The sequence below is a fragment of the Anabrus simplex genome, chromosome 3 (assembly GCF_040414725.1).
Source record: "Anabrus simplex isolate iqAnaSimp1 chromosome 3, ASM4041472v1, whole genome shotgun sequence".
NCBI lineage: Eukaryota > Metazoa > Arthropoda > Insecta > Orthoptera > Tettigoniidae > Anabrus > Anabrus simplex.
The window spans coordinates 333674656-333689984 of NC_090267.1; the positions used below are offsets into that span (position 1 = coordinate 333674656).

General features: G+C 40.8%; 1 protein-coding gene across 1 annotated transcript; it reads right to left on the reverse strand.

The window, feature by feature from the left end:
- Positions 1 to 1673: 1673 nt before the first annotated feature.
- On the reverse strand, positions 1674 to 7634 carry LOC136866799 (uncharacterized). Its single transcript, XM_067143905.2, has 2 exons — positions 7571 to 7634; positions 1674 to 2329 (listed from the first exon to the last, which is right to left on the reverse strand). The coding sequence occupies exons 1-2, from the start codon at positions 7619 to 7621 to the stop codon at positions 1688 to 1690; spliced, it is 693 nt and encodes a 230-aa protein (XP_067000006.2). The 5' UTR covers positions 7622 to 7634; the 3' UTR covers positions 1674 to 1687.
- Positions 7635 to 15329: the final 7695 nt, after the last annotated feature.

A 15329-nucleotide genomic window follows, 5' to 3' on the forward strand; every position in this document is an offset into this window, starting at 1 on the left:
TGGTGGACTGGAGTTTTTTTTTTTTAAATATTTGCTTTACGTCTCACCGACACGGATATATTTTATGGCGTCGATAAGATAGGAAAGGGTTAGAAGTGTGAAGGAAACAACCGTGATCTTAAAAAGGCACAGCCCCAGCATTTGCCTGTTGTGGAAATGGGAAACAGCGGGAAACAATCTTCAGGGCTGTCGACAGTGGGGTTCGAACCCACTGTCTCCCGAATGCAAGCTCACAGCTTGCGACCCTGACCGCACGGCCAACTCACTCAGTTTTACGAGATTCAGAAACCTGATTAAATATGCCTTTTTCAAGAGTGGGTACTTCATGAAATATCCAATTTCGTTTGAACAACCATAAACATATAGCTTTGAAGTGTATTCACTGGCGATTCCTCTTTTGATGCTTCCAGTGTTCATTAGATTGTGAGAACTCGCTCTGTGTAGAACAGTCTACTCCCAAATACATTTTCTGCGAGGGTGAATATTGTCACGAACATTCATGCGCATTTCCTGTGTTGTAGCGTTTTCAATTGATCTGGTCATAAACAAATTCATTGTTCAATTCCATTGCACAGTGCTTCTGAAACTTCACCATAGAGTTTTTTGTACACTACATGCTCATTGACTTTTACGTCTAACACATCCTCCGAACATTAGACGCTTGCTCATCTGCAATATATTGTTTTAGAGAAGGCACGACACTTTTTACGGTTTCCTTATTGGCTATCTTAGGCCAGTCTGATAACTAGTGTTGTAGTATCTCTAATTTATTTGTAACCGGGCGAGTTGGTCGTGCTGTTAGAGGCACGCGGCCGTGAGCTTGCATCCGGGAGATAGTGGGTTCATATCCCACTGTCGGCAGCCCCGAAGATGGTTTTCCGTAGTCTCCCATTTTCACACCAAGCAAGTGCTGGGGCTGTACCTTAATTAAGGCCACGGCCGCTTCCTTCCAACTCCTGCGCCTTTCCTAACCCATCGTCGCCATAAGACCTATCTGTGTCGGAGCGACGTAAAGCCACTACCAAGAAAAAATGCAATTAAATGCTGTTAATAGGGGATAGAATTGGTAGAAAACCATGTGGAAACAAGAGCGGAAAGAGTCTCTTCTCTTACCAGACACACTATATATATGCCTTTTTTTCCTACTTGTTTAAAGTTGCACTAACACATCGAACGTTTTCGGTGACGGAAGGATGGGAAAGGGCTAGGATCGGAAAGGTAGCGACCGTGGCCTTAATTAAGGTACGACCCCAGCATTTGCCTGGTATGAAAATGGGAAACTGCAGAAAGTCGTCTTCAGGGCTGCCGATAGTGGGATTCGAACCGACTATCTCCCGAATGCAGGTTCACAGCTGCGCGACCCTATCTGCACGGCCAACGCTTTCGGTATCTATCTATCTATCTATCTATCTATCTATCTATCTATCTATCTATCTATCTATCTATCTATCTTCTCATAAGTCTCGAAAAATATCGTTCATTACGTCCGTTGTCAGTACTGGGAATGAAACCTCTGATCATGGACAGTTGCAGCTTTCCATTTACAATGAATATATCGGCTGTATCACGTCTATTGATGCTTGTTAATGTGATGTGGATCTAATAACAGAATCGAGAAAGGGAAAACGTGTTTTTAAGAAGAAAACCAATTTTATTACTTTGAGCTAATTTATTCGTTGTTTACAAATTATTGCGAACTGATCTCTTGGATCTTCTGTTGGATACACTGTACCTCTTCCTTGATGGTATCCTGAGTAGTAGAAACAGCTGAGCTCATCTCGGTCTGGGCGCATGTGTTGAACTGGCTCTCAGCAGGGGCGACATCTTGAGCGAATGTGGTGGCATCTGACCTAACTTTACTGGTCAAAGCGGCTCCCTCCTTGGTTGCCTCAGAGATGACTTTCATTTGGCAGGAAGGGTTGATGAAGCCACATGCTGAGAAGTTCTTAGCGGCCTCAGTGGCGAATGCTTGAACCTGCTGCATGTCACCGTCCAACAGATCAAGGTCAGGTTGCATGGTTTCGCGAAGAGTGGACAAACACTCCGTGAGGCCGGAGGTACTGGCGTTCTTTACTTCGTCGAATGCCTCCTGGGCTGTATTCTGACACTCAGTGATGTTAGCACCAAGCTCCTGGGCCTGTTCGACGTATTTCTGAACGGTCTCGGCAGCTTTGTCTTCTACCTCCTGAACTTTCTCCTGGATGCTGTCGATGACGTTGGATGCTCTATCCTCCAAGTCGGCCAGTTTCTCCTTGATTGTGGCCATTGTTTTGTTCATAGCCGTGCCCATCTGTCCAATGATGTCGTCGATTACGTTGGCTTCTGAGGCCTGCAACAGTCATTTAGGTATAACTTTTAATGCTAGTAGTAAAATATCTTTCATTGCCAAGTGACTACCTAGCCTATTTTAGGCCTGGGATTGAAAATAGGGATGGGTAATATCTTGAAATGTTTTTAACACTAAGAAAAATATCTGAACTTACTAGTTAAAGTGGGATAACTCTTTCGATCCAGTGGCAGAATTATAATGTTACTGGTTTTACGTTCTCCTAACTAATTTTATGCCGAAGTGTTGGAATTTTGTCCTGTAGGCAGTTTTAGATTTTCTGGCACGGGGCTAACGCATTTGATGACCTTCAGATATTGTACCACCAGATTGAGCCATGATCGAGCCTGCCAACCTGGGCTCATAAATCCAGCTCCTTAACCGACTGAGCAACGCAGCCCAGCTAATTATAACGTATTTTACTTTTGGTGGTATAATGTAACAAATCTTGGCTTCGTGAACATAAAAGAACAAAAGAATAATTGTTACCAAACTTGGATGAAATTGAACCAGACAAAATCTCCCCAGGAATCCCTCACCATCAAGAGGTCCTCAATTGAGCCCCCTTACCTGCGTGAGTCTCTTCACTATCATCTTCCCTATTCGACTTCTCTTGGTCTACTCATATTCTCCTCGCTCGCAGCAATTTTAATAGGTCTGCAAGGCTTAGGCAGTCTTTCATTTTCACATCTTCTGTAACCCATTCAGATCAAGCAAGCTTGTAGTTTCCGTGACTGTTGATACCATGATGATAGACAGGGGATTTATAATTATAATGCGATCACAAGGGCGTGATTTTTAATCTCAAAAACCTCATAAGCTTTGTATAGGATTCGACCTGCGGCTGCCTTATGGAGATTCGGCTTCACATCCCTCGTAGCTCTTCTTTGTTTCTTTAAACGAATTCTAGATTTTTCGAAGAGTTGGTCCTCTAATTGCTAAGAGTAAATTATGGACTAACTATCCCATTTGTGTGTGCCTTTATCTCCAAAACCAAACCAAACCCCATGGCCCAACAGCCCCGAAGGGCCATGGCCTACCAACCGACCGCTGCTCAGCCCGAAGGCCTGCAGATTAGGAGGTGTCGTGTGGTCAGCACGACGGATCCTCTCGTCCGTTATTCTTGGCTTTCTACACCGGGACCTTTATCTCCAAAAGTTCTAAATTTCTGAAGTAGAAAAATTTCAGAGATATCAGAAAATAAATTCTAAATTTCTAAAGCAGTAAAATTTTCACAGATAACGTATTATGAAAGAAAGAGTTGTGCTCTCATCTAGAATTATAGTGCAAACTGAATTAAACGCATTGCCCCCATTACAATTCCTCAAACTAAACAATACATGATAGGAATTGTTTATCTCATTGTATTTTTCCCTTACATTAATAATAGTTACCATCGACACTTTATTCAGAACTTTCCAATCTTTTAAATAAAAACAGATAAATAATTGAATAAATAAGTGAATACAAATATAAATGTTGTTTAATGTGATAAAAAGATACTTACCATGGAAGTCAAGTCGTATATAATGAGATAGGAACTTGAAAAGGAACACGTAATGGAAAGAGTACAATAACATATTAGCACTGGAAGAGGGAGAACAGGAAGAGGACATTGGGAGAAACATAAAACTCGGAAGAACAAGGAGATTCTCTACATCTTCATACACTACCCGTCTCGAATTCCACAAGGCAGTATTATTGGACCTTTATGTTTTATTATGTATATACACATGATACGAGTAAAGATCTGGAATGAGAGATAAGGCTTTATGCGGATGATGTTATTCTGTACAGAGTAATAAATAAATTACACAAGATTGTGAGCAATTGCAAAAAGACCTCAACAATGTTGTGAGATGGACAGCAGGCAATGAGATGATGATAAACGGGGTTAAAAGTCAAGTTGTGAGTTTCACTAAAAGGAAAATTCCTCTCAGTTTTAATGACTGCGTTGATGGGATGAAAGTTCCTTGTGTGGATCACTGTAAATACAAAGGTGGGAAAATCACATAAATGGGATTTAAAATAAAGGACATATGCCTAGATCATTTGTAAACACGGTGATGAGGGTATTTAGGAGTTGTAGTAAGGATGTAAGGGAGATACTCCTGTGGGTGAGGGCAGTAGAATAACACCCACGGTATCCCCTGCCTGTCGTAAGAGGCGACTAAATGTGGCCCCAGGGGCTCTCAACTTGGGAGCGTGGGTTGGTGACCATGGGGTTCTAGGCTGAGTCCTGGCATTGCTTCCACTTACTTGTGTCAGGCACTTCACTTTCATCTATTCTATTTGACATCACTTGGCCAACTCTTGTCCTTTTCCGACCCCGGCGTTATTAGGTGTCGAGGCCTAGGGAGTCTTTCATGTTCACGCCCTTCATGGCCCTGGTATTTCTTTGGTCAATACCTTCATTTTTCGGAGTATCGGGCCCCTTCCATTTTTTATCTCTGATTAGTGTTACATAGAGGATGGCTGCCTAGTTAATACTTCCTATTAAAACAATAATCACCACCACCACCTGTAAAGGAGGAGGCATATAAGTCTCTGGTAAGAGCCGAACTATTATACAGAGGTCCCAGTGTATGGGACCCTCACCAGGATTACTTGGTTCGAGAACTGGAAAAAAATCAAAAGAAAAGCAGCTCAATTTGATCTGAGTGATTTCCGACAAAATAGTAGCGTTACTAAAATGTTGCCAAGTTTGGCTTGGAAAGACTTGGAAGATAGGAAACGAGCTGCTTGACTAAGTGATATGTTCCGATTTGTCAGTGGAGAGATGGCATGGACTGATATTAGTAGACAAATAATTTTGAGTGGTGTTTTTAAAAGTAGGAAAGATCACAATATGATGTTAGAATTCAAGAGGACAAATTGGGGCAAATATTCGTTTATAGGAAGGGGAGTTAGGGATTGGGCTAATTTACCAAGAGACATGTTCAATAAATTTCCAAATTCTTTGAAATTATTTAAGAAAATGCTAGGTAAACAACGGATAGAGAAACTGCCACCTGGGCGACTACCCTACATGCAGGTCAGGGGCGATTGATTGATTCACTGATTGATTGATTGATTGATTGATTGATTGATTGATTGATTGATTGGTTCGTCTCTCTCCTCATCAATCCCGTTTCTTCTACACACATTTATTCTCAACTCCGATGTGCTCGTTTCTGACGTTTTTAAAATTTGTTTTCTCATTTCAATTACTTTTCTGGAAATAATTTACACATGAGTACAAAAAAGCAAGGTGAAGTTATGTCCGTACAGGTGATGAAAGCCCTGGGTTGTTTGGGCGATCGTGAGGGTAGTGTGAGGGGGGAGGGGTAGGTAAAGAATTCTACTATTCGTAACCTCGGCACTTCGTTGGGTAGAGAGAGGTTAGATCTATGCCGGCCGCTTTTGCTCCGAGGATTCAGTCTGGTACGTATTTTTAGTGTAAGGCTGAAGGCTGAGTGAACTACACGGCCAAGTGCACCTCTGGAAGTGGCAATCTCATTTCTTAAATTGTTCGACTTCCTGACTGAGAATCGAACCCCGTCTTTCCGGGTGAGCCGAACCTCGGCCAGGCAGCCCCTTACATACGATTATATTCCGGGCTGAATGGCTCAGACGGTTGAGGCGCTGGCCTTCTAACCCCAACTCCGTTGGTATTTGAAGGTGCTCAAGTACGTCAGCCTCCTGTTGGTAGATTTACTGGCTCGTAAAAGAACTACTGCGGGACACAATTCCGGCACCTCGGCGTCCCCAGAAACCCTAAAAGTAGTTAGCGGGACGTAAAGCCAATAACATTATTATTATTATATACACGATTATAGGGGATTAAAATAGGCAGTAACAACTTGAACGTGGACATATGCGAAGTTATACATATAGAGAGAACACTTAAGACTGTTCTTTTAAGAGGAACAACCACGGGATTATCAGCCACTCTTGGAATATCTATTGTTGATTTCTGTGGGTCACTATCGAACCACTGACTCCGTGGGCATTGTACGAGTTCGACCATCTCAAAGGGTATGGCCGTTTTACTGAGAAGGATGGGGTACATTTTTATAATAATCGTATATTTATATATTTTTTTTTGCTAGGGGCTTTACGTCGCACCGACACAGATAGGTCTTATGGCGACGATGGGATGGGAAAGGCCTAGGAGTTGGAAGGAAGCGGCCGGGGCCTTAATTAAGGTACAGCCCCAGCATTTGCCTGGTGTGAAAATGGGAAACCACGGAAAACCATTTTCAGGGCTGCCGATAGTGGGATTCGAACCTACTATCTCCCGGATGCAAGCTCACAGCCGCGCGCCTCTACGCGCACGGCCAACTCGCCCGGTCGTATATTTATAGAACATCTGTTACCTCTTAAGGGGAATTGGAAATCTAATTTGAAAATGCCGGTATTTTTTGAATTAATTCCATAAATTTAGAATCTCCTGATTAGATTGGCTTTTATTTTATTAAGAAACTTCCTCGAGACACATGCCTTATGTCATTATTATTATTAAGTTAAGCATTTATTGCTACCTATATTCCATTTTGGACTCACTTTCCCATTTCTGTGTGCCTTTAGTGTATCTCAACAAATTCTAAATTTTTCAAGTAGTGAAATTTTCAGAGATATAAAACAGCTAAAATTATGTTATAAACTGAATCTTCACCTTGCCCTCTTTAAAATAACTCTAACTAAATTGTTCATGAAATATTCAGACCATGAAACTCCCTTAACTTTATTTCAATAAAATAACGTCCGCCTCTGTGGTGTAGTGGGTGGTGTAGTGCTTAGTGTGATTAGCTGCCACCCCTGGAGGCCCGGTACCTAACGTAAGGCCACGGCTGATTCCTTCCCTCTCCTTGTTTATCCCTTTCAGTCCCCCCCCCCCCCTCCCACAAGACCCCTGTTCAGCATAGAAGGAGTTTCCGCCTAGGCGAGGAACTGGCCCTGTTCTCCAGTTATATCCCGCCGACCCAAAGTCTCACCCTCCAGGACACTGCTCTTGAGGTGGTAGATGTGGGTTCCCTAACTGAGTCTGAGGGAAAAACCAACCATGGACGGCAAACAGATTAAGAAAGAAAGAAAGAAAGAAAGAAAGAAAGAAAGAAAGAAAGAAAGAAAGAAAGAAAGAAATATAAAACAGCCCTGGAGGTTCATAACATTCTACGTTCAGAGCGTGCAGATTTTGTTTCTAATATTGGCGAGACCGATCGAATGTGAACGGCTACTGGGTAGACAGTGATTTAAACTTACCTGGAAGGCGAACAGAGCCACGAAGAGGACTGCAAAACTCTTGGAGACCATGGTGATGGTAGGAGCTGGTACAGAGTGTGTAGGTTCTCCAAAATTTACGAGCCTTATATACCGATCACTGTTTGAGAGACAAGTCTGCTATTGACACAAGCAGGACCAAGGTGAAGAACATATGTTTTGTTAAATTGCTAATGTGAAGCATCCGACAAGTGTATTTTACACAATGATGATTTTTCTGAAAGGTGAATGTTGTTTCAAGTGCCATGTTAGAGTTGACAAATCTTCAGATATGTTATTTGACGTAGGGACACGGATTAATTTTATTGTAAATGTTCTGGATTGAAACTGAACTGAACTGAAAGTGAAGTTCAACTCTGGGCAGATTAAATAATGGAAATGGTTCTCTCTCGCCAAGACGGGTTTTAGCCGTGTAGTATTAATGTATGTATGAATTATGGCTTGATTCATAGACCACAAAATCTACTTTTGTATTGTGACAGCGGTAATGGAATTAGATCATCAAATATCTTTACTCACCAAAGGAAATTCTTGAAGGTGTAACGGTGGTATGTATGTATATTGTAAGCGTCATATCTGAAAGCTAGTATCCTTTTCTAGTACTCTATAAACATCTATAAACTAACACATCGACGGCTTTCGAAGACTCAATGATAGGAAACTGTTAGAACTGAGAAGCTGACGGCCGTAGCCATAATTAAGGAACAGCCCCAGGACTTGCCTGGTATGAAAATGGGAAACCACGCAATGTCATCTTCAGGGCTGTCGATGGTGGAATTCGAACCCATCAACCCCTCGAATGTAAGCTCACAGCTACCGCGTTGCCAGCTCACTCAGTAGCTTTTTAAGAAATCTGGCCATGATAGGAAGAAATCTTCGAATTAATGGTATACATGCGTATCTTGAGAGTATATTATAGGGAACACTATATGCATGAATCGATCCTAAATGAGGTCAGAGTCGAGGAAATACTTCTGACACATAACAATCATATCTCCACTTCCGAAGGCACATAACCTGAAGAGTAGTGGTCATGGAGAAAACCATTTCGGTTTAAGAGATACATCTCTAACTTGCAGGGATGGTCATTTGAAAGGTATAATGTTAATATTCCTCACATACACGCCGATTTTGCTGAAACTGGCGTAATTGAGAATACCTTCAAAATTATGAACAGTAACATCTGGATTATAGGCATATCATAGTTATGTAGAATATTTGGTCTCCAATGTTACTCATCGCTGAATGTATTTTCATTGACCGAGTGAAGGGCCACGCGTTGTGGATCACGTAGCTGTCAGCGTGCATTCGGGAGTTAGGGATTCGAAACCTACTATGGGGAGCCTAGGAGATGGATTTTTGTGGTTTCCCATTTTCACACCAGACTGTACCTCAGTGAAGGCCACGGTCACTTCTTTCGTACTCCTAATGATGATGATGATGATGATGATGATGATGATGATGCTTGTTGTTTAAAGGGACCTAACATCGAAGGTACTACTATTGAGGACATAGCTATACGAAGAGGTATCCGCCAGGGATGTGTCCTGTCCTCACTCCTTTTCAACATCTACTCTTAAACTGTGTTCAGAGAGGCTATGGAAGATGTTAATCTAGGTATCAAGATCAATGGCTTTGTCATTAATAACATCCGATTTGCTGATGACACTATTGTGTTAGCCAGCAACCCTAGTGACCTTCAAATCATTATAAACAACATCGTGAGGACCAGTGAAACCTACGGTTTATCCTTGAATATTAACAAGACCAAGCTGATAGCATTCTCAAAAACACCAAAACAGGCCTCCCTTTACATCAACAACAACATCGTCCAACAAGTATCTTCTATCAAATACCTTGGAACTCTAGTGAACCAGCATTGTGATTCAAAATGCGAAATCTTATCCAGGATTGGACAAGCAAAAAATATGTTCAATACCATGAGGACCTTATTCACCAGCCGAGAACTCAACCTCCAGCTCAGAGTTCGAATGCTACGTTGTTATGTCTTTCCTGTCCTTCTGTATGGTTTCGAAGGGTGGACGCTTAGTCCTTTATTGGAGAAGCGTATTGAATCTTTTGAAATGTACTTATACAGAAGAATACTCCGAATATCTTGGGTAGAAAAGAAGACAAATTAAGAAGTCCTCAACATCTTGAACAAGAAGAAAGAGCTTCTCATAACCATCAAGGAGCGTAAGCTCAACTACCTCGGGCACATCATGAGAGGTGAACGATACGAACTTCTCCAACTGATCATTCAAGGGAAGATTGATGGGAAAAGATCTGTGGGAGGACGGAGAAATTCCTGGCTGAAAGACTTGAGGCGGTGGTATGGACATACGTCGATAGAAAACTTCCGTGCTGCCCTTTCGCGTGTAATCATAATCAATTGGATCGCCAACCTTCGGAGGGAGACGGGGTCATAAGAAGAAGAAGAACATCGAAGGTCATCGGCCCTTTCCTATTCCTAGCCTTTTGCCACCTCATGGTTGTCGTTGGAACGTAAAATAAATAGTAGTATTTTAATAGATGAATATCACTTAGTTTATATAATATTTAAACACTAATCTTGTTAAAAAAACTTGCGGTGTCTTATTATTTATGTCCTTCTGACCTTCATATTAATTAAGGCGTTTGGGGAATAAGAGCTTATTGGCTAAAAGTAAATTTTTAGAAAAAATGGGGCCAAAATTCTTGAATGTTTGAGTTTTACCGTTGTACGAAAAATAACCTTTGAAAAAAAAAATGGTTACGGAAGATGCTAGTGGTTCATTTAATTCAATATGACGGGAGGAGAACCTCTTATAATTATTTTTAGTTAACTATTTACCTACAAGCGTTATCGGCTCCTTTTATACCGAATTACTTTTAGACATAATCTTAGGAACAAAAACAATGTTATTATTTGCTAAATTGTCCAAGTTATACATAAGCCCTGATTATAAAGTGAAAGCAATAAACGTTAATATGTATGACAATTTTGCAGTATTTTCACTGTTTCTCATGCCTGGTTTTTAATGGAGCAACATGATTGAAGGGATTCTTGCTTTGGGAAGAATAGCTCAGTACCAACTCCTCAGACTTGTACTACACTAGGACGTGGCTTTCAATCTTAATATCTTCCACTTCAGGAACCACTAGAAAACAGTTTTGGTAGCTTTGAAATGCTTTCTTCCAATTTCGGATGATTTCTCTGTCAAAGAACTTTAACGGAATAGTTGTGCTTACTTTCCTCTCTAAACACAAACAGCTGATTAAGGAAAAAAGAAAGGTACTGTAGACTAGAGGTACCCTGTTGAAATAAAATTTGATGAGCATATGATGGGAGACAAGCGACCGGAATAAAACATTCTGTAACAAATGGGACAATAATACTATGTGCCCTTATTCCCCAGGACTCCTCAGTTACGCCATACTTTCTCTTTGTTTTGCGATATCCTCATGGATTTTTTCAATCAGTGTTAAGAGGAAATGGTTGTCTAGTTGTACTTCAACATCGTCATTTCCCCTTATCAAGCTCTAGCCGGGTTGAGGCATTTGTGGCACTTCTCCACCATACTATTGTCTGACTCGTTGGCTGAATGGTCAGAGTACTGGCCTTCGGTTCAGAGGGTCCCGGGTTCGATTCCTGGCCGGGTCGGGGATTTTAACCTTAATTGGTTAAATCCAGTGGCCCGGGGGCTGGGTGTTTGTGCTGTCCCCAACATCCCTGCAACTCACACACCACACATAACACTATCCTCCACCACAATAACACGCAGTTACCTACACATGGCAGATGCCTCCCACCTTATTCGGAGGGTCTGCCCTACAAGGGCTAGTAATAGCCTCACGAAATTATTATTATTATACCATACTATTTCTCTCCACCATTCTTATTGTGTACTGTCGTTCCATTCCACGTTCTTTCTTCTTATACTGGTTTGAACAAGTCCATCCATCTTGCTCTGGGTCTGCCAGTTCCTCTCAACTTAATTCATCTGTTCCGGTTGTAATGTTTTGAACATCACAGCATGTACATAAACTTATTAAACTGTGGAATTAATTGGAAAGATGTATTGCACCCATAAGCGAATTTGCCTAATTTAATTCATAATTAAATTGAATATTTCACATATGAGATACCACAGTGAGGCTGTGAAACTAGCAGTCACAAAGGAAATTTCTGGCGCCAGCCTGACGGCGAGAGAATCCATGGAACTTTTCTCTAGACACGACCAGATTGTAAACCACCCTTCAAATAAATTTTATGACACCGCCGGGGAGTGGTCACTTGCTGTCCGCTCTCACGAGAAAAGCACGCGGTGAAGCCTGACCTATTTAGCTAGGACAATAGAGGACCAACGACTGTAACCGCCAATTCGTGGGAAGAAGCGGATGCACCACGTTTGGAAGAGCGCGAAAGTCTCAGCCAATCAGAATATTCTAAATTTGAATGAGCTGTCATACCGGGAGATCTACTAACAGTATCTCGTGATCTGAAGCCCGAGGTGGTAGTGAAAAACAGTGTCCTAACTGCTTTATAATATTTGGTGAATTATCAGTGTCAATCCGTGGTTAATCAGTGCCTAATTAATAAAATTCAACTTCAAACGGAGGAGGAATGGGACCCGGAATGAGGAGTCAGCATGGCGGAACGAGGCCATCCCCCGGAAGAAAATAACACCAGGGACGCGCATCATCGTGTGGATTATCCTATGATCATTTCCCACGGCGCAATATCACATGTGAGTCGGACAGAATTTAGGAAGTTTTGAGTACAAATTGTGAAAACCATAACCTACGGATGTACGAGAAAGCGCTCCCAAGGACTAGATCATTACGCCACATCCCTTCCACGGAACTATTTTCCAGGTGGTGGGAGAAATTTTTATAAAAACCCAGCGACCACAGGGTCGAACTCTCAGTATTTCTCAGTGTGAATCAACTCTCAGTTACTCTCAGTATTTCTCAGTGTGAATCAACTCTCAGTTACTCTCAGTTATTTCTCAGTGTGAATCAACTCTCAGTTACTCTCAGTTACCTCTCAGTGTTTTGAGTCTTACTCAGTCATTCCAAGTTCGCAGTCGTTCTCAGTGTTTCTAGTTCTCAGTTATTGTCTTGAGTACTTTTAGTGATACTTCAGTATTCTCAGTGAATCTACGTTTTGACAGAGTGACAGAGTGTGTCAGCAAATGCATTTTTAGTCAGTTTTATTTTGGCTGGTAAGGAAGCGATTAGACACTTGGAGGCATTTTTAGAAAGCCTTGTATCATTTACTTGGGAGACTATGCATTTCAGGAAATGAACACTTTCACAGACATTTTACTGTAAAGGCAGGGAGTGCAGGCAAGAATTACACTCTAAACTTAAATGAGCTCACATTACTAGTCGAGGGAAACAAGTCCATGTTTTCCAGCATAGACATAACAACATTTCTAACCAGCGGGGAGCGTTATTTGTGAGATCAGTATAAAAATCTTCTCCACAACATAAACTATATTTAGCTTGTTTCTACCATTCAATAAACTGTTTGGCAAGCGAGATGTTATGGGCAGAAACTAGTAAGACAGCCGGGAAGGTGTTTGACTTTCTTCAATGCAGACCGCAATAGCAAAAAAACTTGACGGAACAGTTATGCCCCAGGAGGGTTAATGTACTATAAGCTGTAAGGTAAACAAAGCTGAGGGATCGGCGACCAAACGAGCCAGGTGATCTTGCAGGTAGATAGCGAGGAGACCATCCGTCTACACAACAGGCAGTGGCATTTCTTCTAAACTTTCACTGGAGTGAGAGAAATACGAGTGTTTTATGCTAAGAATAATCGTGTGTCACGGCATGGCAAGAATGTGTCAAATTTGCGTGTGTATAAATTTGGAATACCACATCAGCTTGAAGATGGAATTCTAATTTCACCATGACGGGGGCCGGTGGGTGAACCGACCTGCTTCCTCCACCATCAGGTATGAGCATCATTATAATGTAAATAATATGTAGGACCGTGGCAAAATCGATGATCAGTGTAGTTTAGAGTACTAAGTAGGGTTGTAAATAATTCACAGTTTTATAATTCTGATAATAATAATAATAATAATAATAATAATTATAATAATAATAATAATAATAATAATAATAATAATAATAATAATAATAATGTTTCTGTTGTACTTTCAGATAGGCTTATTTTGTGCGCTTTGTCTATGTAGATGTTTGTTTGCGTGTATTTTATGGTTGATTTTGGTAGTATGTCATTCTGACAGTTAGGCAGCTATGATTTTGATCTACGAGTGTAATGTCAGTTTATTATTATTATTTCATCATGATTTTAGATCGATGGTTTTTGAGTTATATTTGTCTTTTGTTGGAGTTGTGATGTTATGGACACCGCCGCGATGTTATTTCAAGGTTTATTTTTTTTTCACTATTTTGCGCATTTCAGTTTGTTTTATGTTGCGGAATCATCCTTCAGATGACCGGTTTCGATTTGTATTTATCCCGCGTATTTTTGCGACGATTTTTGGGTAGACGCGAATATTTATTTCTGTAGTTGCGGTTGCGCACGTTTCAACATTTGTGTTTTGAGAGGCAATCTCGTCATTTTTTTTTATATAGTAACTATGAGCGCCATTGATGAGTCAGCTCTGTGATTTTTGTGATGTGTTAACAGTGAATGATCGAGAGATTCGAGCTAGATGATGAATATCCCTGATGATCTACGTTGATGATGGAAATATGATATTTGAACCATGTCTTGAATTTACATAAGAAGTCGTAATGTGCACGACAGATATTTTTGCCCGCCGGATACGAGCGAGGCTGTACTGTGAGAATATGAATAATAATGACGTCGCGAATAAGTGAATAAATAAGAATTGTGGAATGAAGAATTTAACCACGTGCGTTAAATGTGTTACGACATGGGTTATGATACTACAGGCAGGAGCCTGTATTTGTTTAAATAATTCCAGGGAGAATAGATGCTCGACAAATAATGCTAGCCAGAGTACAAGGTGAACAGAGAGACGAATCAATGTGTTTTGAATATTTATGTAGGATCACGGATTGACGTGAAATAACAGTAATTTTTCCATCAAGGTTATATAATTTTATGTCCAGACATTTGTCGTCTGAAATTTGGGATTGCCGTCAAATTCGCAATATTTTGCTATTCGCAGCGGGGTATATTTTTCTGGTAACTCCGTGTTTGTTTTTGCGCATTTCTATCCTTATTTAATTTTCCAATAGGCCGCGATGGGGGGGATCCAGTTGTTTATTTGTTTTCCTTTCTGATTGTATCTTGCCGTATATTTGTAGGACGCAAGCGTATGTGAATTATTTATATTTTATTGTTGTAAATAGATAAGTGCAGCTAGGCTAGTTTGTTTTGATTTCTGTATTTTATCGGAGCAGTGTTTTCTCCGTTAATTAAAGTAATGATGTAAATACCATTTCAGATGTTAGGTTTATTGGGTCATCGATTATGTCACCGTCGAAGTAGTAGTGGTATGCTCATACCAGGCACCTTGAGTAATTACCAAACTTTCTTTTAAAATCCACTACATTTTTATTTGGAATGAAGCGATCTTTAAATGAACCAATTGTATAAAACTGCCGCAATAAATGGTAAATAAGATGGTATCTGCCTCCATCTTGTGGTGATACCACAAAATTGAATTAATGATGAAATGCAGTTAGCGGCAAAGTCAATAGAAATTTTAATGTACAAGGATCGCTATCATTCGATAATGTTAACATCAGG

Excerpts from the sequence above, each read along its gene's own strand:
- LOC136866799 (XM_067143905.2), bottom strand. The coding sequence starts at position 7,621 with ATGGTCTCCAAGAGTTTTGCAGTCCTCTTCGTGGCTCTGTTCGCCTTC. Across the intron at positions 2,330-7,570 it reads TGGCTCTGTTCGCCTTCCAG|GCCTCAGAAGCCAACGTAAT; the intron begins GTAAGTTTAAAT and ends TGACTGTTGCAG.